This window comes from Gallinula chloropus (assembly GCF_964237585.1).
Source record: "Gallinula chloropus genome assembly, chromosome: 2".
NCBI classification, from domain to species: Eukaryota; Metazoa; Chordata; class Aves; order Gruiformes; family Rallidae; genus Gallinula; species Gallinula chloropus.
Genome location: NC_140086.1, coordinates 162,418,896 through 162,443,061, shown reverse-complemented (window position 1 = coordinate 162,443,061; position 24,166 = coordinate 162,418,896). Strand labels below are relative to the sequence as shown.

The 24,166-nt window shown below is 49.0% G+C and overlaps 1 protein-coding gene across 1 annotated transcript in view; it reads right to left on the bottom strand.

The window, feature by feature from the left end:
* PTH1R (parathyroid hormone 1 receptor) overlaps positions 1-6,571 on the bottom strand; it is a 121,749-nt gene extending 115,178 nt beyond the window's left edge. Inside the window, exon 1 of the mRNA XM_084260786.1 lies at positions 6,364-6,571. Coding sequence (XP_084116912.1) covers positions 6,364-6,438 — 75 coding nt within the window. The 5' untranslated portion in view covers positions 6,439-6,571. The remainder of the gene's footprint in view (positions 1-6,363) is intronic.
* Between the last annotated feature and the right edge of the window lie 17,595 nt (positions 6,572-24,166).

Here is a 24,166-nt window from a genome sequence, read left to right as displayed (position 1 = left end):
TGACCCAGAGGGTGTTCTGCTAGCTGAGATTTATCCCCAAGGGACTATTGCCACGTCACAGATATACAGAACAATCAGGGTTGGAAAGACCTCTGGAGATCATCCCATCCCACCCCCCCAGAGCAGGGTCCCCTCGAGCTGCACAGGACAGCGCCCAGGATCAGGGGTTGGGATGGCTCCAGAGATGGAGGGAGACTCCCCAACCTCCCTGGGCAGCCTGGCCCAGGGCTCTGCCACCCTCCCAGCACACAAGTTCCTCCTCAGGCTCAGGGGGAACTTCCTCTGCTCCAGTCTGTGCCCACGGCCCCTTGTCCTGTCCCTGGGCCCCCCTGAACACAGCCTGACCCCTCCTCCTGAGCCCACCCCTCAGGGGTTGCTCAGCACTGAGCAGATCCCCCTCAGGCTTCTCTTCTGCGGGCTGAGCAGCCCCGAGTCCCTCAGCCTCTCTGCCCCAGAGATGTCCTGGTGCCCTCAGCATCTCTGGAGCCCTTTATTTGGGGTGGGGGACCCCTGCTGGCTTCTCCCTTTGATCCGGATAGTGTCAGAAGGAGAGGGGGTTTGGAGGGACCAGAGCTCAGAGGGCTGATGTGAGCCCAGCGACAGCCACGGGGTCGAAGAGCCGCGCGGTCTAATCAGTGTCTAAATACACGCCAGGCTTCATCGTCCTCTCCCAGCAGCCTGGGGTGAGGATGGAGCCACTCTGCAGCAACAAGGGCCAGTTCTCAGGAGGGGGTTCAGCCACAGAATCACAAGGTTGGAGAAGACCTTTGAGATCGTCGAGTCCAACTGTTCCTGTCCTCTACTACCCCTGAGCACCTCATCTGCCCGGCTTTCAAACACATCCAGGGTGGGTGACTCAACCCCCTCCCTGGGCAGCCTGTGCCACAGCCCCACAGCTCTTTCAGGGAAGAACTTTTTCCTGATATCTGATCTGACCCTGCCCTGGTGCAGCTTGAGGCCAGGCTCAGAGGCAGCCACAGTCCAGCTCTGCTACTCCCTCCTCCTGGCCTTTAGGCACAAAGAAAAGGCAGGGGCTGCAGGGTTTAGCAGAAGCTCTGCCACCAGCTCTGGGGAGCAGGATTTCCCCAGCTCTGTATCTCAGGATCTGCCAGGAGAGATGCTTTCCCACCTCAGCCCGTGCTGCTTGGTCAGAGCAAATGCCTGTGCCTGTGCCCCAAATAACTTTCCAAACCAGGGGCTGATTTCAACTGAATTTAATCAGCGGAGGGAAATCCTCCAGCCAACAACTTTCCACCCCAGGAGAGGCCCTTATCAGCCCACCCAGCCCAGGAAAAGAGGCGATAGGAGCCACACAGCTGTGGGACAGACTCTCAGCATCGTTTTTCAAAGGGACATGTGAGCGCAGGGCGGCGGTGGCAGGGGCAGCAGCTGTCTCTGCTTGAGCTGTCTGAGCTGGGGAGGGGGGTGGGGGTACCCCTCACAAGGGACTGCAGACACACCACCCTAGCCAGAATAATCCCACTGATCTCAAAGCACCGCTCTGGGGCTATTTCTAGGAAGCCAGAAAGCAAACAACAACTGCCTGGACCTGAAAGGAACACCTTGCATCTCACTTCCTCCAGCCTTGCCCCCCACCCCACCCCCATGTGCACAGTTGCTTTTCCCTCTTCCCAACACAAGCAGCTCACACCAAACCCATCCTGCTCAGGTCAGGCTTGCCACTGGGCAGCTGGATATTTTTGGCTTGCAGGGGATGAAATGGCAGCCTGACACGGAGGCTTGTTTGCTTTATGTTTTGTGGTTGAGTATTTTATAGTCCAGGGATATCTGCTAATCCTGAAGCACAATAACTAAACCCGTATCTTTCATAAATACACAGGGCAGGGATGGGCACGCTCCCAAGCATGTCCAGAGGAAAGAACATTTCAGGCATTGTTTCCCTGCTCTTGGAGCTTGTCCTTATTTAATGCAGTTAGACAGCTAGCTGGGGTTTACAGGATCTCCATACAAGATTGGTTTATTACTGTTATTCTTTTTATTATGGGCTGAATTCGGAGGCAGAATGTTATTATCTCTCCTTTCCAAATATAAATTATTCAACTTCAAATCCTTTGCCTTTCCTGATGTGGGTCTGATCGGAGGAACCAGAACAAAACACCGACCAGCACCTCCTTAACCCTGGTGCTTTGCTGCCTGAGCAGTTGGTGACCTGAGTATCGTATCGCTCTGGTGTGAAGTTTCTGATTTATACCAGACCTTCCTACCAGAGATTAACACCAATTCCCTTGGGGAAAAGGGGCTGGGAGCTTTCTGCAAGGCTCTTCTGCAAGACCAGAGGGAAACTTCAGCATCTCCCAAGGAGCTGGAGGCTGGAGAACCGCAGCTGCAGCACACAGAAGGTGGTTGAGAACTGTCTGCTGCCAGAATGCACCCCCATAGTGTGCAGCCCCTTCTGCAAGGCACTGAGCCCTGCTAAAAAGTGAGACACCCACCTTCAAGTGGAAGTCTTTTTACTACCCAGTTCATACCCCACATGGACCTGCTGCCCTGGGTCATATCGAGCTCCACCGACTGCAGCCAGCTCAGGGTGATAGCTGCTTCCCAAACCAGAGCTGTTCTCATCCAAAGCCCTGCAGAAGGCTTGTGGCATATCATTATTGTTGTTATTATTGCTATTATCAACATTTTATGCAGAATATATCCTCCAGTGACAACTGGGTTGGGGGCTGCCAGGCTGAGACAGGCAAGAGAAGGGGACCGAGGTGGGACACGGGGAGGGTTTTCTGCCAGCACCTTTCAGATAAAATCCCACTGCCTTCATCTGAACTTCTCCCATGCTCTGCTGATGTTGGACCCTACTTTTAAAACCTCTTTTTGCACACATTTTCTTGTTTAAGCCCATGTTTGCAGGGCTGTGTGGCTCAGGACAGCGTTGCTTCCCCGGCCCTTGGATCAAGCAGCAGAATTAAGCCGAATAGACGCCTTCAGCCTGTCAGATTTCAGTCACAAAGCACTCAGCTGACAAGAGAAGTTCCCCTCTCTCTTTAGGCAGGTGCCAATCATGACATCCCCAGGGAAAAGCTGGGGGAGGACTCGTATGGATTGGCAGGGGAGTTAAGGGAGAGCGGAGCTTCACCCAATACTTCACCCCACATCAAAGCCAGATCCCTGTCCCTTAGAGACTGATGTCTGTCCCTCTCTGCTGCCCCTCAAAAGCTCAGGGCAGAGATGCTGATCTTGCTCTGGATTCTGTGTGGCTTTGCATCTGTAAGGACAGACTTCCACGGCATTTTTCCATGCACTGAATTTCCCACCCTAGTTTCCAGTGGAAGCAGGGACAGGCAGCCCAGGTGCTGCAGAGAAGCGCTTCAGCTGCCAGCATCCTGCCCCATGATGTACCAGTGACACAGGCAATCAAAGGAAACATTCCCCATCCCTACTTCAGCACTCCTGCTTCAAAAAAAGTGCCTTTACTATCACCTTTGCTGCTGACAGAGGGAATAACGGGAGTGACAGCTTCATGGTTAGACCTGATCAAGCTCTGCCCCAAAGAACCCAACCAAAAAACCACCCAGCTCCCAAGTCTCCAGTCGTCCAGCCTCAGACAGATGAACTGTGCCCTGAAGCTCTGAGCGGCTGACTGCCTCGGTCTGTGGGAATCCTCCTGACTCAAACCCTGTAACAGACCTTTGCTTTGCTTTGCTTTGCTTTGCTTTGCTTTGCTTTGCTTTGCTTTGCTTTGCTTTGCTCTGCTTTGCTCTGCTTTGCTTTGCTCTGCTCTGCTGGGGGAGTGAAAGATCGGGTACCACTTTTAGCCTAACCCAAAGCTTCTGCAGAGCCTTTCTCTGAATTCAGCCCTTGCATCCCCCATCCTTCTGCAGGATTTTTTGCTTGTTGTTTCTAGGAGAGAGGCACCTGGTCACTTCTAGTGATGGCAGCATGTAAACCACACTCAGACCTGCTAGCCAAATACTTACTATCTATCTATCTATCTATCTATCTATCTATCTATCTATCTATCTATCTATCTATCTATCTATCTATCTATCTAATCTATCTATCTATCCATCCATCCATCTATCCATCTATCTGCCTATCCATCCATCCATCTATCTATCCATCTATCTATCAATCACATATGTGATCCTTCTTATAGCATAGCAACCAAAGCATCACCGTGCTGAAGCCTGCAGGCAATGCCATCCAGTGTTTTAAAAATTCATATTAAAAATCAAGTTAGTTTGGGAAAGAAATAACAACAGCAAATTAAAAATAACCAGGCACCCTGCAAGTGGTCCCCTGACTTGCAAGATGCTGTTCAGCGGGGTGACAATGGGGCTGACCAACTTATTCCACCTAAGCTGATGCCAGAAGGGACACACAACATCTCTGCAGCCCCCTGAACTGGCAGGATGACTTCCCAAACTTTCTGACAACTCCTTCAGCTGTCAGAACCAGGTTTGGAAAGCAAAGGATGCATATGAAATACGCATCTCAGCCTGGGCCAAATTAAACCAAATAGGGTTTCCAGCAGTGGGGACCCTAAATCTGTGCAGGATGGGGTCAGGCTTGGGGAAAAACAACAGAGCCAATACTCTTGTGCCTTCTTCACCTAGAACTTCACAGCAAATTTCCCTGCTTTCTTGTCCTTGTGTGATTCTGGCACAACTACTCCTGATTTACACCCAAGCCCATCTTGCCCTGAGCTGGTGTGAGGGCATGTCCAGCAGCTCCAGCCATGAGTCCCCACTGCCTCCCCCGTACTTCTGAGCAAATTGCTTGTGATCTGACAGTGTTTGTTTGGATGGGGGGGTTATAAAACCCAAAATACCCCCTGGGAACAAGAGACGCCCGACGCTCAGTTCACTGTCTGGTCATCTGCACTTTCTGGAGGTACCGGGATGTACTGAAAGAGGGGAACAATCTGGGACTGGGACTGGGGATGTGTTCTGCAGCCTTCACCTGTCTTTTCTGGTTCCTGAAGTTTGTCCAACTGCAATCCAGTTCTTTCAAGAACCTGATTTTCACCAGTACCAACAGAGACATTGGAACTAGTAGGAGTTTCAATGCTGACTTCAGCGGCAGCAGGGCTATGGAGCTGGGGTAGGAGGGGGGTAGCAGGTGCTACAGGACCTACTAAACCCTGTCATGTTATGGCCCCAAAGTCATCCATGGTCACAGAGATGCAAATCCAAGTCAGAACAGGGGAAAAAACCTCAACCATCACTAAAACCTCAACAATTCTACAAGTGGTCCCCTCAGGTTCCTCTGTTTTATTTGGGGTTTAAAAGGTTTATATGGGGTTTAGGAGGTTTATTTCCCAAGAAGTGCCTACCAAACCTAGTGGACAGGACCCAAGGATGGTCAGGGAGGACCTGGCTGGAGCCTGGGTTAAGGTGAGCCCTTCCCTTCCAAATACATCTCCATCCCTTGCAGGAAGCAGACGCTGCTTTAGCTGGTGGTCGTGCCCCTTCCTACATCAGAAGGCTCTGAGAAATGAGCAGCAGTGGTGATGACTCCAGGGATGGAGTGAGCAAAGAAAGCACATGTCAAAGCAGCATGCCCATCAGTGGGTTAATATCTGGTGGCTGATTCTGTGTGACATTACCCATCACTTCTGCAGAAGGGATTTGGAGACCACTCAGGACCTGCAGATCTTGGCCCGTCACCGGCATCAACTCACTTTTGACAGACTTTAGCTACATCTATAAAGATATTCTCTCTTGGTGTGTTCAGGGACAGTTGAAAAGAGTGCCAGGAAGCAAAGGGTTAATACTACTTTCACGCTCCTGAGTGTAAACTGTCTGCAAGCCCTGCACTCTAAGGTCCTCTCCAAATTCATTCGCAAAGAGGAAGGCACTGTTTCAAGGCACTGTTTCCCTGAGAGTAAAGCTGATTTGCAGATTAAGAAGATTAAATTAAAATTAAATTGGTCATCTTGGGAAGGGGGAGGGTTGAGTTAAAAAGAAGAGAAGAGAAAGGAAAAGAAAAGGAGAAGGAAAAGTTGCCCTCTACCCATAGGTGTCTTTTGAATTCTCTCTCAAACGGTTTCCTCAGATCCCCTGTCAAACTGCACACGTTCCTGTCTGGAGGGGTTTAAAAGTGATTCAAACTCTTGGGGAAGCACAGACATTTTAATTTCATCTGGTGCAGCAACTCTTGAGCCCAAGTGCACCCGCTGCCTGCCAGTGAAAACCAGCCACTGGGCTGAGATTAAAAAAAAAAAACAAACCCAACAAACCAAAGCAAAACACCTCCAAAAATAAAAATAAAAAAAAACCCACCCAAAAAACCCCCCAGTGTTCTGCTTTCTAAATCCTTGATACAAGTAAATTACTCATCGGGGAAACAGCCGCTCGGGTGGTTGAAGAATGTGAAGGGGAAAAGGTTTGAGGGACTCACCAGAGCGTAGACCGAACTCAACACGGAGCAGCAGAGGATCAAACCCAGGCTGTGATATATCAGATATGATCCCATATCCAAGAGGCTTCTTCCAGCATCCAAGCTCGCTCAGGGAAGTAGGAGGACGAGAGGTCTTCCAACCCTCCGGTTGATGATGATTTCTCCTTCTCCTTCCCTCCCACCCCCCCCCCCACCCCCCCCACCCCCCCCCCCAACAACCTCTTTCCAGAATTTGTGTTTCTTTGATTGTTTGTTTGTTTGTTTCCACAGTTTTAGCCAGAAAGGCACATGACAAGGAAACCCGGTCCTTTACTTCGCTTTCTCATGGCTGGAGATCCCTGGGCAGCTCCCGAAATCCAGCCGAAGAGCCCATGTGAAGCGAAGCAACTTCACTCCCTTCAGAGCCGCAGCCCCTGGTGCTGTTTGTTTTCCGTGTGCATCTGTCTCGGGGCAGAAAAAATCACATCCATATGTCAAAACTGCTCTTCTGTTTCCTTTTTATGAGGCAGTGGGAAGTTCAAATAATTTCTTTGTCAAACGCAAACACAGAGAGAGGGAGGGGAGGGGAGGAGGGAGGGAAGGAGGGGAGGGAGAAGGCGAGAGAGGGGTGGAAGGGGTGGGAGATTGGAGAGGGTGTGGGGGAGGCTTTTAACCACCGCTTTATTTTTAGACCCAGTAATTTTATCTTTTAGCTTTCAGAGGGGGTTTGGGAGGGAAAGAAAAGAGGGAAAAGCAACTAAAATTTCCAAAAAAAAAAAAAAAAAAGCGGGGTTTGGGGTCGGTGGTTTGGTGGGGTGGGGGTGGGTTTTTTTTTTCCACACGCAAACAAATTGCAAAGTCGAAAGTTTTTGGGTTTTTTGGGGGTTTTTGGGGTTTTGGGTTTTTTTTTTTAAATAAAAAGAAAGAAAAAAAAAAGAGAAAAGCAGCGAAAAACTTGGAAATATTTTCACTTTAGCCATTTACCTTCTCGCAAAGAGCGGGACTCCGGGGGGATTTCTCCTTGTATATCCCGGCGCGTTTCAGCTCCACAATAGGTTTATTCTGCCAGCCTTCCAGGTTTGCAGTGTGTTTTAGTTACGAACTGGGGGGTGGGAGAGGCGGGGGGGGGGGGTGGGGGGGTGGGGGGGAAGGATTTCTGCTTCTCTCTGTCTCAAAGGAGCTGCTGCAGTTTCAAAAAGCCGATTGAGTAGGGCATGAAAGCGTGGGGCTGAAAGATCGCTTCCCCCCCCCCCCCATCCCAATTCCCCCCCTCCTCCCTCGCCCCCCCTTTTTAAGTAGTTTTATTTTATTTTTTTAATTTTTTTTTTCTTTTACTTTTCGCTTATTCCGCGAAATGTTCTGAAATCCTCGGGTTTGTTTTCTTATTTTTTATTATTTTTAAAATTATAACTATTCTCTTAATTATTATTATTATTAATTAATATTATTATTTAAATTATTATTATTTATTTTTTCCCCACTCGGGCACCCTTCCTGGGCACCAGAATCCTCTCTACCATGCCCAGCACAAGCCTCCTAAACACTGAGGAGGGGATTTTGGAGCCCTACCCCCCCCCAAGATGCTCTCCCAGCACCACCCGGGGAGGGATGGGGGGTGGTGGTGGGGGGGAGGATGCTCCCCGCCGGGACTGAGCGCCCCCCGCCTCCTCCTTCCCCCGCCCCGCTGCCGCTCGGAGCCCATCGCACCGCCGCTTCCCTCCTCTCCACCCCCCCCTCCCTCCATCCCAACCACCTCCCCTCCTTCCCTCTGCATCCCAGCCTGGATTTCACCAGCTTTTCGGGACTTTCAGGGTAGGGAATGTTACACCCAGCTCAGCCGGGCGGTTTCATTCATAAAACTGCTGGGAGGGGAGGGGGGGGAAATAATTAAATAAATAAAAATTAAAATATAATTATTATTTTACCCCCCCTCCCCCCAAAGCCAAGCTCTTGGGGTTTTATTAAAGACCCTCCACAGGCTCCTGCAGCCATCCCCTTATCATTTCTTAATGAGAAGCGAGGATGGGGTGGGGGGGGGGGGATGAGGGGGGGGGGCTGGTTACAGTCGTGACAGGGATGCGACACGCGAGCAGACACCCCCGGCAGACACCCGGCTCAAGGCTCAGGGCTGACTCATGCTGCTGGTGGGGGAACTTCGGCATGAATTCAAATCCTGGTGGTTTGGGGTTTGTTTTGGGGTGTTTTTTTTTAAAAATCATTATTACTTTCATCCTTTGAACGAGCTGAAGGAGCTGAACAGCAGCAAGGAGGAAAGGAGAGGGTGGGGGGGGAGCTAAAAAATCACCCCAACCCCCCCCCCCCCAAAAAAAAGCCAACCTCCTCTCTAGATCTATCAGAGCAGACGGTAAAAACATCAAGTTTTCGCAGAGTGGAGCTGTGTGCTTTTCTGGTTTATTTTTTTGGAGTGAAGAAGGGAAAAAAAAATAAAATTAAAAAAAAAAAAGGAGAGAGAGAGAGAGAGAAAAAAAAAAAATCCCAAACTTCTACAGTCGGGTTGTTGCTTGGCTTTTTTTTTTTTTTTTCCTTTTTTTTTCCCCTTTTTTTTTTCACAGCCCCATGGCTGTGAATAGGTGCCTTCAGCTAATTTTATGAAAAGGGGCTCTTTCCAAGGCTAAGGTAGAGTAGGGCTTCCTGTAAGGGAGAGAGAGAGAGAGAGAGAGGGGAAAAAAAAGTTCTGCTCTTGATGCAATCTTTTCCTCCTCCTTCTTCTCCTCCTCCTCCTTCTCCTCCTTCTCCTCCTCCTCCTCCTCCTCCTTGCAAACCCTCTGCCTCTCTCCCTGCCAGCCTCAGCGGATCCCCGCTGCTGCGGGGGGGGGTGTGGTGGGGGGGGTGAGGCAGGTATAAAAGCACCCCACACCCCCTTTCCCCCCCTGGCCTGGACCCCATTGGTTAGTCGTATCCAGCCTGTGACCGGCTAGCTGGGAAGCACGGGATCAATCCTGCATCCCTCCCACCCCATCCCACTTCCCTGTCCCACCCCTGTTCCACCCCCTTCCCCTCAGGCTTGCAGGCGACACATGCCTCCGGTTAGGCAGTGAGGGGGGGGGAAGTGTGTGGGATGGGGAGGGGGATGCTGAGGGTGGTGGGTTTAAAAGCAAAGAAACTATACCCACTCCATCCCTCCTCCCCCTCCCCACCCCATCCTTCCTCCCACTCCCCACCCCATCCCTCCTCCCCCTCCCCACCCCATCCCTCCTCCCCCCCCCCACCTCCCCAGTCCAAGTCTATTTTTCAAGCTCTTGCAGCAGGAATTAAAATATCTATTTATTGGGGAGAAAGGCTCAAGAAAAGGGGGTGTGGAGGGTGGTTTGAGGGGTTCCTTAAGGAATATCTGACCAGGTATTTCCACCTCTGCTGGGGTTTCGTTCATGGGGGCTGTATCTGCCCAGGGGGAGCAGGGAAGGGAGGGGGGAGCCTGGGAGTGGGGGAGTCCCTGTCCCCAGGGGAGCTGAGCATCTGTGTGTGTTTAAGTATGGGGCAGACTGAGCAAATATGTACTCAGGGCTCTATAGTCTTTCTGAGAAGGAGGGAGAGAAAAAAAAAAGTCCACTGCAAAGTTTCAGGGGCCCCATCGCAGCTCCCTCACTGAGGTTTTTTTCCTAGGAGAGAGGGGAGAAGAAGGGGAAAGCCTCATATATCAAAATGCCCCCACCTCCTGCCACTACCAGGAGGAGGAGGTGTGAATAAACCAAGGTCCCATATGGTTTATTTGACCATCACACCCAGGCTTTGGTCCCCTCTCTGTATCACATCCCCCATGATCAGGGTGAGGGACCAGGCTGGGGATGCCTCTGAGCTGGCAGTTCTTCCCTGGATCATTTAATGATTGAAGGCAGATACTGCTGAAGCTGCACAAGAGGGAAATTGTTCCCTCCCTCCAGCCCCAGTTTAAAGTTTTCCCAAGAAGCTCAGTGGGGAAACCTATGAAGGATACCTTCCTGGGTCACCTTCACCCACCAGCAAAATGACCTCACACCCTCAGGACTCCCTAGATCCTAAGTCAGCCCTCTGCCAGCTTATAGTGATTGATTTCTCCCTTCTGAGAGGATGACAAGAGCTGTTCTTTAGAGGGATGAGCATCAAAAAGTGGGTTTTCCAAGTGGCAACACTCCTCCCAAGCTACTCAATGCAAAGCACAAGTGAGGACAGCCAAGGTGTTGCCCCTCTCTCAGACCCAGCCATAAGAATACATCTAAAGTTCACTCACAGTGATTTTTTGGATGGCTGCAGGTAAGCTCAGGTCCATGGGAGAGGTCAGCCTGGCTCATCTCATCAGTTCCTCTCTCCTCTGGGCAGAGCAGGAATGCAGGGTAGAGCTGCAGAGTAGGACTCTGTGGGTGGTTTATACAGATGTCCTCAAAAGTCACAGTGAATCATGACTCCCAGTACCAGAAGTGGATGTGTTAGCATCTCACATGACCCCCAAAAACCCCTTCCAGCTCTTACCCTACATAAAAAGGCTCCCAGTACCAGAGGTGGATGTGTTAGCATCTTCACCACTCACATGACCCCCATAAAACCCCTTCCAGCTCTTACCCTACATAAAAAGTCTCCCAGTCCCAACTGCTGGGATGCAGAGAATCAGACCCTGTAATTTTAGGTCCTTCCATCCTTGGGAATTGTGATCTATGCAAGGTCACAGAAGGAACAGCTCCAGTTTGGCTTTGAGCAGGTGCTCCAGGGAAGTGCTTTTGTCATCTCCCACCACCCCCAAACACCGTGCATGCCCTCTGCCCTGACTGCAAGAGGATCCTTTCTCTCTCTCCAGACTTTTGAGGGTGAGATGAATTACCCTGCCATGTCCAGATGGGATGATGCATGTGAGCGTGTGAGGTCCCTGCTTACAAGTCTTTCCCTTACAGGACTCAGTTCTCCTTCACAGATCTATCCCAGGCTTGGAGTCCTATCAAGGCAAAGGTAACTTGGACATCTTCAGCTTTGTTTTGTTTTTCTTTCAGATTGTATCCATGAATGTGGATATAATGAACCAGGAAGGAATGCAGCACTAAAAGGAGCCTTTGTAATGTTGCTATTTTAAGGAGACCCTTGGGGATGGCATGGGTTGAAAGGCTTTTCTCCAGCCTTTTACAACGAACCTCTCCAAATGTTTAGGTCCTTATACTGATGGAAAACAGCATTAAAAGAAAAAAAATAATTAAATTTTTAAAAAGCATAGTCAATTTAAACTGGCTAAGGTTTTGCCCAGAAATGGATGCTATTGTGAATGGGCTCTGTATTGTAGGTAACTTTTACACTGCTGAGTGTCATAGAATCATAGAATCATAGAATGATATGGGTTGGAAGGGACCCAAAGGATCACAGAGTTCCAAATGCCTTGCCACAGGCAGGGCCACCAACCTCCAGGCCTGGAGCTACACAGGGTTGCCATCCAACCTGGCCTTGAACACTTCCAGGAACAGGGCATCCACCACCTCTCTGGGCAGCCTGTTCCAGCCCCTCACCACTCTCTCTGCAAAGAATATCTAATATCTAATTCAAAGCTCCCCTCCTTTAGCTTTAATCCATCCCTCTTGTCCTGCCATCATCTACCTTTTTAAAAAGTTGATTCCCCTCCTGTTCCTGGGGTCCCTTCAGGGACGGGGAGGCTGCACTGAGGTCCCCCCACAGCCTTCTCTTCTCCAGGCTGACCAGCTCCCTCAGCCTCTCTCCCTAGGGGAGCTGCTCCAGCCCTCTGAGCATCTCCGGGGCTCCTCTGACCCCTCTCCAACAGCCCCACATCTCCCTTGTGTTGGGCCCCAGCTCTGGACACAGGACTCCAGCTGGGGAGGGCAGAGCAGAGAGGGACAATCCCCTCCCTGTCCCTGCTGGCCACACTCCCTTCTGGAGTAATACACCTCTACTGTCCCCAGCTTGTTTCCATCCCAGCTGGGCGAACGCTTCCCTTCTGCAGGACCTGAAATCCCAACCTGGATTAAAAAATATATACCAGCTCCTCTCCTTTCTCTCCTGGGTCACTCAGGTTCAGTGGAACACGCTGACTTACGTCAGCAGAAGCCATTGATTGGGGAGGGAAAGGTCTGACACAGATGGCACTGGCAGCTACACCAACGTTGTGCAAGAAGTCGGTCCAATGAGCGAGTACTGTGGACAATGAGATGTCCTTCCCTGCCCTGTTTCCACTTGGCTGTTTCTCATGTTTTCTATGCAAAGTCAAGACCAACATATACAAGAAGGACCTTTGGCCAAGTCAGGGTTGTACATGGAACCAAATGGCCATCGTGGATTCCTGGACATATTGACTGTGTGTTTTATAGGTGTTGCAAAGCATAGAGTTTTGATGTCACTGCTTTCTTTTAATGAGCACAGAGGAGTGAAAAGAAGACCTGATACCTCAGGCCCATTGCTGTTTGCACAAGGCTGAAGTCATAACTGTTGGCTGAGGTGACTGTGAAAGTGATGGGTGATGGCTTTGTTCTTGGCTCTTAAGAGAAACAGCTGCTCTGGGTCTTGTGGACAAAATCCAAGGTGAAAAGCTCTATCAAACCAAAATGAAAATGCAGATGAGAGTCCTGAGGGTAAGTCATGAGCTCCTCTATGGTTTAGTTCTTGGTGCCTCAGTTTGGCTGTGGTACAGCATAGCAAACAGCTTGTGCTGGCATTGCTAGTGAAGGTGAGGATCTCCACATCTTTGAAAAAGAGGTTTGTTCTTTTATTTAGCATTTTTTTTCCCTGCAGATGTGATATTTGGCCTTGCACCAGATTGGGCATGCATCTGCCCATCATCATCATCATCATCGATGTGAACGATGCAGCCTGGTGAAGTGAGACAAAGTTTGAGTTTCTTTTGTCAAGCAGACAGGAATCCATCTGAATATCAGGATGGGTAGGCTGTTAGAGTTTCCTCTGGACATCTTCTCCAGAAAGCCAACCCATCTTTGTGTCAAGGCTTCCAGGGATGGCAGATGACATCCTCACTGTCCTTTCCTTGAGATGCAGCATCAACCATCAATCACTCAAAATGTAGGAAAAAAACAGCCCCCTATTTTTCTGAGCTGATGTGTGCTTGCTGGTCCTTGCTCTGGCATTCTCCATCAGTGTTTAGCAGTCAAGGAACAGGACTGCCCTAAAAATGAGTGACAGGACAAGGAAAATAGGCTTGTTTTTCTCATAAAACCGAGTGAACAACCAATGAATCCTCATGAAGACCTGGAGGTCAGAGTCTAAACACTTCCCAGAACAGTATTTTGGTTTTCAGCAGTTTTCTGGTTTGTTTCTATTCCTTCTAAACCCTGATTTCCTGCCTCCAAGTGAGAGGAGATTAATTGATTAATCTTGGTCAAAAAGAGGTTTATATCTCTGCATATGAGAAATTTTAAAAATCATTTGCAAAAGTAGCTTACTTTTCTCTACAAAGACTTTTTAAGCTCTCTAGGTAGAAGTACACAGTCAGGGGTGGAGTAAAGAGACCATACACCTCTACTACAACACTTTATAGTAATGGTTGACAAGGTGGCATAGCCACCATGTGTGTCTTCTTTTTAAGCCCATGTCCATTCCTGAGGTAGTATCCAGAGACTACAAACTTGCCTGAAGGTTTCTGTGCTGTATTCAAGAGGACAATGAGATGGGACAAAAGTCTGATGAACTTGCAATTCATGGGATGAGGCATCTATGCTGACCACCACCTGTCAACAGGGTACCTCTCTACCTGTGCATAAGGAAGCTGGGCAAGCTTGGGAGGTGGGGAATATAGCCACCAGCATCTTGGAGTGGTGAAAGAGGAGGTTTCTGAGGTTTCTGAGAGTCCTGGTCTGAGTAGTTGGGAGTTAGCCATCCCATGGGGTTGGGTGTGCTGTCTGACACCATGCAGAGAGTGTAGCAGAAGGAAGATCACAAGATTAAAACTGGTTTGGGAGAAGAGGGAGATGAGGCATGTGGGGTTGAGGGCTTGGTTTAAGGCAGACAAGGGAGCATTGGAAGTGAAGAAATAATCCCCCCTGACAACAGTCAAGTTCAGAGGCATTTTCTACCTTAAGCAGGCTGGGTGAATAACAGCTGGGGTAGCAAAGAAACCAGCAGCAGAGACAGTGGCCAGTGACTCCAAGCAATGACCTTCAGCTGAAACAAAGCTGTACTCTTCAGTTTTTCACTATGAAATAAGTTTGATTTGGTCTGTTCTCAGCTTTTGTGAGCAGATCTGTAAAGCAGGGCTGAAGGTATGCAGGTAGGTCATGGACCACCTTCCTAAACAATGGGCTTAGTTGCATTCTTGGAATGACAAAGGGATGTGGATGACTGTCTCCCAGCCTCTCCTCTAGGCAGACCTGAGAATGCCAGCTTTTGTTGGACTTCTGATGAGCATGTAGGACAGGTAGGCTCTGCAAAGCATCCTGGGCTCCTCTCCTGCTCACCTTCTGTTGCTCTCCTTGCTGTTAGGCTGGACCTGAGCTGGTGTGATGAGCCTGGGTGGGCATAGTCAGGATGGAGATCAGGGTCTGGGCTCTGGAGCTCCAACTTGCACCCACCTTCTGTCAACCCCTCAGTCTTTGCACTGGACAGAAGTCATCAGCACTCAGCACTGTCTGATCTTCTCCTCTACACCTCTGCTTTGGGGAGAATCTGGTGGGCAGGGCAGGTGACCATAAGAAGGAACAGGGAGATCACTGCATCTCATATTTTCACCTGGTGAGGTTTCCTCCATGCCAGTGACTGATTTGCCTTTCAGGTCATTCACCACTGATGCCCCTTCTATCTTCTCTTTGTCTCCCTTCCTAGGGAGGGTCTTTTGTGATTTGCTACCTCCATCTTTCAAAATAGCAACGTGAGTTGAGAAGTAGCACACTACACTTCACTTGTGGCTACCTTCCCTGCTCCAGTTGGGAGGTGAGCAAGAGGAACCCCCCCCCCCCCTGAAACTGCCAGGGGCTGAAACAATTTGGCAAAGCTCTGCAGAAGAAAACAGCCAGTATGGGAGTATTACTCCAACAGAAGAAGCTCTGATTAGCAGATTATCACTTGAGTGATGTTGATCCCAGCCACGCTGCCTTCCAAATGAGCCCTTTCACAGCTGCCAGCTGCACCACAGAGTCCTAAGTGGGACAGATCCTTTGCTGGCATGGCTTGAGGCAGCTTTGATGGACATCAAGTTACAACAGCTGGAGATATCTGGCTATAAGCGAGCATCTGACTCGCTTCTCAAACTTCTCTGAGAGCTCTTGGATGAGAGAGAGCCTCCTGAAAAGAGAGCTGCATGCCTGTTGCAGGACAGCACAGCTTCTCCCACTCCAGCAGCATCGAAACCACAGCTGCAGGGACCCTCAAAACTTTTGATTGTGTCCAATTGCTGCTGGACAAGGAGCTCTTTGTAAGTAAATACTTCATTTATGGCTTTTTATTGCAGATAGGAGACCGAGCTAGCAAGCTCTGCAGCAGTGGCTGTAACGTGCTGGGCGCCGGCACGCAAAGATCCTCTGGCAAGAGGGATGAAAGAAGCTGGGGTTGCCTTATCACTAACTGTAGGAGAGCTCCTTGCTGAGTCAGATAGGGGAATGATGAGGGATATATATTTTTCTTTACAGTTGCTGAGCTTGTAACCTGTTCCCTGGAACCATAAACCAGGTATATAGCGCCTTGCCCTCATAAAGCTCTATTTATTGCTGATGAGCCTGTTTGGCTGAGTGTGTGTGGGGCATGTGAGGGACTCTCATGAGCAGCCTCCCGGTGAGTTTTCCCTGGAGTTCACAGTCCATTTCAGCTCTGATAAGTGTTCAAAGGTGATGGCCTGAAACCTGCAGAGCTGGCAGTGAAGGGAGGGGAGGGAGGGGGGGGTGTGCTGGTGGGGGGGAACAAGCTCTCTTTGTGAAGCTGTTGGAGCTTGCTGCTGCACACTGGGGACAACGCAGAGCTGCAGCTTGCTGTTGTGCTGGTGGATAGAAGAAGTGGGTAGAAGCTGGGCAAGGATGGAGGAAAAAGTTACTTAAAAAATGTGTATCAATGAGATTTGCTGGCGTGGGTTTGTGTGGGCCAGATGGGTGGTACTGTGAGAGTACACCAAAAACATGGGAGGGGGAATAGAATCTTTAGTAATCTCAGAGTTTGAGCTTGCTGACCACGTTAAGGATCTGGTATCACAGAATCACAGAGTCACAAGGTTGGAAGAGACCTTTGAAGATCATCGAGTCCAACCATTCCCATCCTCTGCTAAGCCATATCCCTAAGTACCTCATCTACCCTTTTTTTGAATACACCCAGGGATGGTGACTCAATCCCTTCTCTGGGCAGCCTGTTCCAGCCCTGACAACTCTTTCAGTAAAACATTTTTTTCTAATATCCAATCTAAACCTGCCTTGGGACAGCTTCATGCCATTTCCCCTTGTTCTGTCTCCTGTCCCCTGGCTGAAGAGACCATCGCCCACCTCTCTGCACCCTCCCTTCAGGTAGTTGTAGGTGGTGAGAAGGTCTCCCCTCAGCCTCCTCCTCTACAGACTAAACACCCCCAGCTCCCTCAGCTGCTCCTCATATGATTTACCCTCCAGCCCCTTCCCCAGCCTGGTTGCCCTTCTCTGCACTCACTCCAGGACCTCAATGTCCTTTTTATGGTGAGGAACCCAGAACTGGACCCAGCACTCAAGGTGCAGCCTCACCAATGCTGAGTCCAGGGGCACAATTACTTCCCCAGCCCTACTGGCCACACTGTTTTTGATACAAGCCAAGATGCCATTGGCCTTCTTGGCTGTCTGGGCACACTGCTGGCTCATATTCATCCTGCAGTCACCCAACACCCCCAGGTCCTTCCCTGCCTGACAGCTCTCCAGCCAGTCTCCCCCAGCCTGTAGCGCTGCAGGGGGTTGTTCTGTCCCATGTGCAGCACTCTGCACTTGGCCTTGTTAAACTTCATCCCATTGGTCACAGCCCATGGGTCCAGTCTGTTCAGATCCCTCTGAAGAGCCTCCCCACCCTCAGGCAGATCCACACTTCCTCCTAGTTTAGTGTCATCTGCAAACTTACTGAGGGAACATCCAATCCCTTCATCCAAGACATTGTATGTAACGATTGGTTCACAAGGTCATTTCATTCAGTTTATAATACTAATTCTGCAATACTAATTTGGGGGTAAATTTCATATCTGATACAGTTATTGTCTTTACTGTGAGTTCTTTTATATAAGCTGTGTGCCCTGTGCCTGGCATCATCCCACATCACGCTTTGGCTGCAGACAAACAGATCTATCTGAGCCAGTTGAGCAGCAGAAGCACAGTAAGGTGAATAGAGCACCACTGAACTGCTGTGTTAGTCCTTCATTCACTTCAAAGCTAGTTGGGAGGCCCTGGCAATGTGTGTTTCAATGCAGGCTGCATTCAGAGATGTTTTCACGTGTTAGGGCATCAACTTGATTTATTATGTTTGAAATAAATATACTTTGATTTATTAACATGTCTTGCTTTATGCAAGGACTGAACCAAAAGTCAGGATTGTGTTGTTAAAAAACCCTTTTCCAACCCTCCTAACCTGATGTTTCTCAAATCTTCTAATTAAATTGCTTTCTTAGTCCATCCCCTGAGAAGTCTGGTATACTCTTATTCAAACTTTTTCATCCCAAGGTTGACTTGGCCATCTTAAAAGTGATGAAGCCTGACTATTTTTAGATAATTCCAGGCATATCCAAACTCTTAAGTGTCAGAGATTCCCCAGAGACCTACAGAAAGCCAGTAATGAGCAAGTGAAGTGCTGGAGAGGAAAGTGAAGGGGGGAAAATATAAAAGGGAGAACTGAATGGGACAAGGGGCAATGGGTGCAAGGTGGAGTGTAGGAAGTTCCATGTGAATGTGAAGAGAAACTTTTTCACTGTGAGAGTGGTGGAGCCCTGGGACAGGCTGCACAGAGAGGCTGTGGAGTCTCCTTCTCTGAAGATATTCAAACCCATCTGGATTGAGTGGATTCTTTCATTTGGTTTCCCCAAACAGTCTAGGAAGATCATCATCAGCCTTTGTCCTGAACAGGTCTGCAGCCCTGACAAGGAAATTTCTGACCACAGAAGTCAATGAGTTCAAGCCCTGGCGATTTTTAGGTTATTTTGCTGAATTCTGGCTTCCTCACTGTAAACTTTGCAGTACACTCAAGCTAGAGGGTAGTGAAGAAGAAGAGGAGGGAGATAGGTAGGAGAGAGATCTGTGAAAATCATGAAGAGGGACACTGGGAAATGGTGATTTGGTAGGAACACGGGACTCAACATTTTGGGGTAGACATTAAGGAAGCAAAAGATGTCTCTTCACAAGCAGGTGGTGGTGGTGTGAAACCTCTTGCACAGGATCTTGTTAGCATGGATGCAAAAGGTGATTAGATGAGTTAATGGAAGGAAAAAAAACCCATTCATAGAATCAGGGCCCTGGGCAGCCTTGTGTAGCTCCAGGCCTGGAGGCTGGTGGCCCTGCCTGTGGCAGGGGGGTTGGAGCTTTGTGATCCTTGGGGTCCCTTCCAACCCAGACCATTCTATGATTCTATGATTCTATGAATCATTAAGATTGGAAAAGACCTCCAAGATCATCTAGTGCAACCACCTATATTACTTACTAAACCATGTACCCGTGCATCTCATCTAACCTTTCCTTGGACACCCCAAGGGACAGTGACTCCACCACCTCCCTGGGCAGCCCCTTCCAATGCCCAACAGCTCTTTGGGAGAAGAAATTTCTCCTCATTTCCAACCTGAACCTCTCCTGGAGAAACTTGCTGCCGTTCCCTCTCCTGTCACTGGGTATCTGTGAGAAGAGGCTGAGACCCAGCTCACCACAACTTCCTTAAAACTAAGAGTTTTAATCTCTAATATGATGTCTGTGCCCTGTGTCTCTGAGTTAGAGGATACTGAGGGCTGGGAAGGTACGTGGGAAACCATCAGGAGATGTTCACGTTGTTATTGTGGTAGTTAGTAGTAGTACTACCAGTAGTTATCAGTACAGAACGTTCAGTTATCCAACATGAGTGCTGTTGAGGGTGAGATACTTTGGTGAGTGGAGTGTTCATCTGAACCAGATCAGTCATTCTGGGGTTAAAAGAAGAGAAAAGAACAGAAGGTGATTTGCCAGTCACACAGATGGCAAACTCAGCCCCTGTCCAAGTCCATCCATCTCTGATGTACTGGTTTTTATCGAATCATAGAATCATAGAATCATAGAATGGTCTGGGTTGGAAGGGACCCCAAGGGTCCCAGAGCTCCAACCCCCTGCCACAGGCAGGGACACCAACCTCCAGGCCTGGAGCTACACAAGGCTGCCCAGGGCCCCATCCAACCTGGCCTTGAACACCTCCAGTCACGGGGAATCCACTTTTTGGATCCAATTTTTGGAGAACTCTGACCAAGGGACATGTTCCCAGTTCCCCATGCCTCCTGTCCATCTGCACTACTGCCCCTCCAGCAACCCATGGGCTGTATGCAGTCAGCCCCTCTGGGTTTACCCCAGCCCATGCATGATACCCCTCTGGTGGGATAGCTTGGCAATATTAAAAGCTGTAGTCTCAGGAATCATTCCTTTCTTCTCTCTCCCTGTGTTTTGGCAGGACCAGTCTGAATCTGGCATGTACTCTCTGGGACAGGTCATCTCAGCATTATATCTGCTCACACCAAGCCTGGAGATGGGATTTCCAGGTGTCCTGGGAACCAGAAAGCCTATTTATGTTGCTTACCTCTGCCATCAAAGACTGAAGCATTACCCCTGATTACTAACACCCCTCTTGAGTTGGGAGAAAAGCCTCTAATTGAAAATAAGGATTTATCTCCTGATTTGGAGGCTTGAGTGTCTGAAAGTCTGCTGCTTCTCACGGTTGGCTTGCTGTTTAGAAAATGTTTAGCTGCATTTCGAGGTCCAACTCATGCAGCTTTTGTTTCCAGCTCTTGAACTTCCTTTTGCCTTTCTTTCATGACCACAGAAAAGGCTTGTCTGGTCTTTCAGTCCTTACAAAGTCTCCTTTATCAAGGTGGATTGCTTAACAAAAATAAAAAAAAAAAGGAATCTCTGATCAAAACTTCCAGCCTGCATCAGGCAAAATTGAAAAAAACCCAAAACAACCCCCCAAACCCCATATATTTTCAGTGTCAATCACTGCAAACTCGGTGAAGCATCCAATTATTTCAAGCAGCACATAATTATGGGCTATTTTCTTACTATCCTGTAACATAAACTCCAAAAGAAAGCATCCTGGGGTAGAGCAGTAAAATAAAAATACCAGTGCTTGCACACAAGAAGAAACACAGTAAAATTCAAGCTGGTCTTGCAGAAGTGGAGCTAATATCCTTCTCTCATTGTGACTTTTGGTTTTTTTAGCACTTCATACAACTGTTTAATTTTAAATGCAAATAAGAAACTAAATTCTGGAAGAAATGCCACCAGCTATTCTGGAGAGATTTTTAAACATAATTTATGCAGTAAAATCTGTGTGAGTTTTAATGAGCAGCTCTTCTTTTCTTTGTGTGAGTGTGTGTGGGGGTTATTTGGGTTTGTTTTTTTTTTTCCCTGCTCTTGTTATTGTCCTGGGGATCCATGAAGAATGAAATAAGGTCCCATTTCTCCTTTGACTGCAGGACTGACTTTGCCTTTTAGGAAGGACTCACCGTAGGGCTTGGTGGGAGTCAAAGCTGGGGAGTGGGATGTGATCAGAAATCACTGCATCCTTTGGATTCCCCATCACCACAGTTCACCAGGAGCTGCTGGAGGTTGCTCTGAGTGTTGTCTTGACTAGGCAAACACATGTCCAAGCTCCCTACACCACCATTGCCTGCAGTAAATGACTCTCAAATCTGTTTCAGGAAGGATACTCCAGTTGGGCAACCTGTACAGCTCCTTGGGATCACATGTCCCAGATCATGAGCTCTTCTTGTGGTGGTGTCTCCAGGGAGAGGAAAAGGAAGGGGCTCTTTTGGCTGGTGGCCTTCCTTGAACACAATTTCTCCTTTGTGGGCTCTTGGTCTTGAGTTTTTCATTAGCCTTTTGCTCACTGAAACAGCAAACAGCATCTGACTCTGGTACAGCAGAAACCAACTGCTTCCATGGTGCTGCTCCTCAGTGTCCTGTATCCCTTTCCTTTCATCCTTAGAAAACCCCCCTCACTTGTACCTGGCTTGTACCTCATTCCCACCTGATTTCAACACCTGAAGAAGTCACCACACTCTCAGTCCCAACTCTGCCCTTATTCACACATCCAACTACCAATGGCAAACCAATTTGATGTTGGCCAGGTTGGCTGGGGCCCTGGGCAACCTTGTGTAGCTCCAGGCCTGGAGGTTGGTGTCCCTGCCTGTGGCAGGGGGTTGGAGCTCTATGATCCTTGGGGTCCCTCCCAACCCAGACCATTCTGTGATTCTATATGCCATGAGAAGTCTTGCAAGAGCTACAAGAGCTTTGACTCAAAAATCAGTAGCAGGGCTGGTCCAAGCTTCAAAAGAAGGCAGATTTTTAGATGGGCATGCTCTCTGGATGTGTTTAAAAAAGGGTACATGAGATACTTAAGGATATGGTTTAGTTTAGGATGGGAATGGTTGGACTTGGTGATCTTAAAGGTCTTTTCCAACCTTGTGATTCTGTGATTCTTCTCATAGGTGCAATTGGAAAAACATGCAAATATATTAACAGACAAACCTGGAGGGAAGAGTTTGGAAAACAAGGCTGAGAGGAGAGCTTGTGGGCTGAAAACCTTTGGGTTTTTTCCATTCATATCTTCTAGTCTCATAAAAGGAATCTCCTTTTCCACCACGAGTCTCACATTCATCAGAAATCAGCTGTCTTTTTCAGAGCATATGATGACAGCTTCCCTGAAGGACTAAACATGAGAGGATCTGTTCAGGGACAGAGATTTCCTGCCCTTCCTTGGATGTGGCCGTGTCATTGAGCCTTCTGCACAAACATTTTGTGGTTAGGTCATCATTCTGGGCATTTTTATGGGTTTGGGGTTTTTTTCCATCAGAAAATAATTCTGCTTTTATCTTCTTAGCTAATGAAGCAAAATGATTGCTTTCTCCTACAGGATCAGTGTAAGGAAAGGTGGTCCTCTTGCATTTTTTAAAAGACTACCTCAAACTTTGCCATTCCACCTGTTTTCCTCCTAAATAAAAATCAAGAAGCTTGGAACGTGCCAGTGGCAAAAGAAGAAGATGATTACCAATTCTCTCAGTTTTGGCACAGGAAACTGGTTTGCTGTTGTGCTGAAGGTGCATTTTGCAGGAAGGAATTAGAACAGCTCATCTCCTCCCATCCCACCCCCAGTTTTAAGCTGAGAGCATTCAGAAAACCAACGCTTGGCACCCCTGCTTCTCCCAAGTGTCAGAAGATGACAATGAGCCAAAGACTCTTCTTAAAAATATTGGTGTGGAGGAAAATGGCCTCCATGAGGTCAGCATTGGGCAAGAAGAAAAGAATTAATCCAAACCTGCGGAGTGAAGAAGTTGGGATGGACCTTCCTGTGTCCCAGTTTGTGCCCGTTGCCCCTTGTCCTGTCGCTGTGCACCACTGAGAAGAGCCTGACCCCATCCCCTTGACACCCCCCTTTAGGTATTGATCAGTGTTGATGAGATCCCCTCTCAGTCTTCTCCAGGCTGAACAGCCCCCACCTCTCAGCCTTTCCTTTGTGTGCAGTACAGGGCTCCCCAGGGCTGCAAGGACAGGGAGCTCCTGGAGAGGGGACAGCAAGGGGCTGTGGGGATGCTGAGGGCACCAGGACATCTCTGGGGCAGAGAGGCTGAGGGACTCGGGGCTGCTCAGCCCGCAGAAGAGAAGCCTGAGGGGGATCTGCTCAGTGCTGAGCAATCCCTGAGGGGTGGGCTCAGGAGGAGGGGTCAGGCTGTGTTCAGGGGGGCCCAGGGACAGGCCAAGGGGCCGTGGGCACAGACTGGAGCAGAGGAAGTTCCCCCTGAGCCTGAGGAGGAACTTGTGTGCTGGGAGGGTGGCAGAGCCCTGGGCCAGGCTGCCCAGAGAGGTTGGGGAGTCTCCCTCCATCTCTGGAGCCATCCCAACCCCTGATCCTGGGCGCTGTCCTGTACAGCTCGAGGGGACCCTGCTCTGGGGGGGTTGGATGGGGTGATCTCCAGAGGGCCCTGCCAACCTCTATAATTCTGGGATTCTGTGAAGCACCCCTCATTAGCTCAGTGAGGTACTAATTCCTGTCCCAAGGGTCTTGTCCATCTGAGTGGAATGCCTGTTTTTGGGTAAAAATGGCAGAATAACACCCAGTCCAACTGGAAAGTGCCTGGAGGAAAACCAGCAGAAAGCAGAAGGCATTTCAAACATGATCTGGGAGGATAAAGTGAAAGGTTTGGGGGTTTCAGTTTTCATTTTGAGATTGGGAAACAGTAGCAGCTTCCTGTTCAGTTCCATGGAATAACAGCTGACTTCTCCAGGACTGCGTGACGGACACGGAGAAGGACGTTCACAGCAGGAAAGAGATACCTACACTCTGACACTTGAACTTCCTGTACCTCAGCTCCAAATCATTAAGCTGGGGAAAATGTTAGCTGATTTCATCTTGAATGATAGGAAGAAATAATTTAAAGTCACAAGTGTCTAAGGCTGAGTGAGCTGGGGCTGTTCAGCCTGGAGAGAAGACTAAGGGGGGACCTTATTAATTTTTATAAATATCTTAAGTATGGGATGCAGGGGGGGAATGGGCTGCCCCTTTTCAGTGCTCTGTGGGGACAGGACAAGGGGCAATGGCTGCAAGTTGGAGCACAGGGAGTTCCACACCAACATGGGGAAGAACTTTTCCCCAGTGAGGGTGAGGGAGCCCTGGGACAGGCTGCCCAGGGGGTGTGGAATCTCCTTCTCTGGAGAGATTCAAGACCCATCTGGATGCCTGTCTG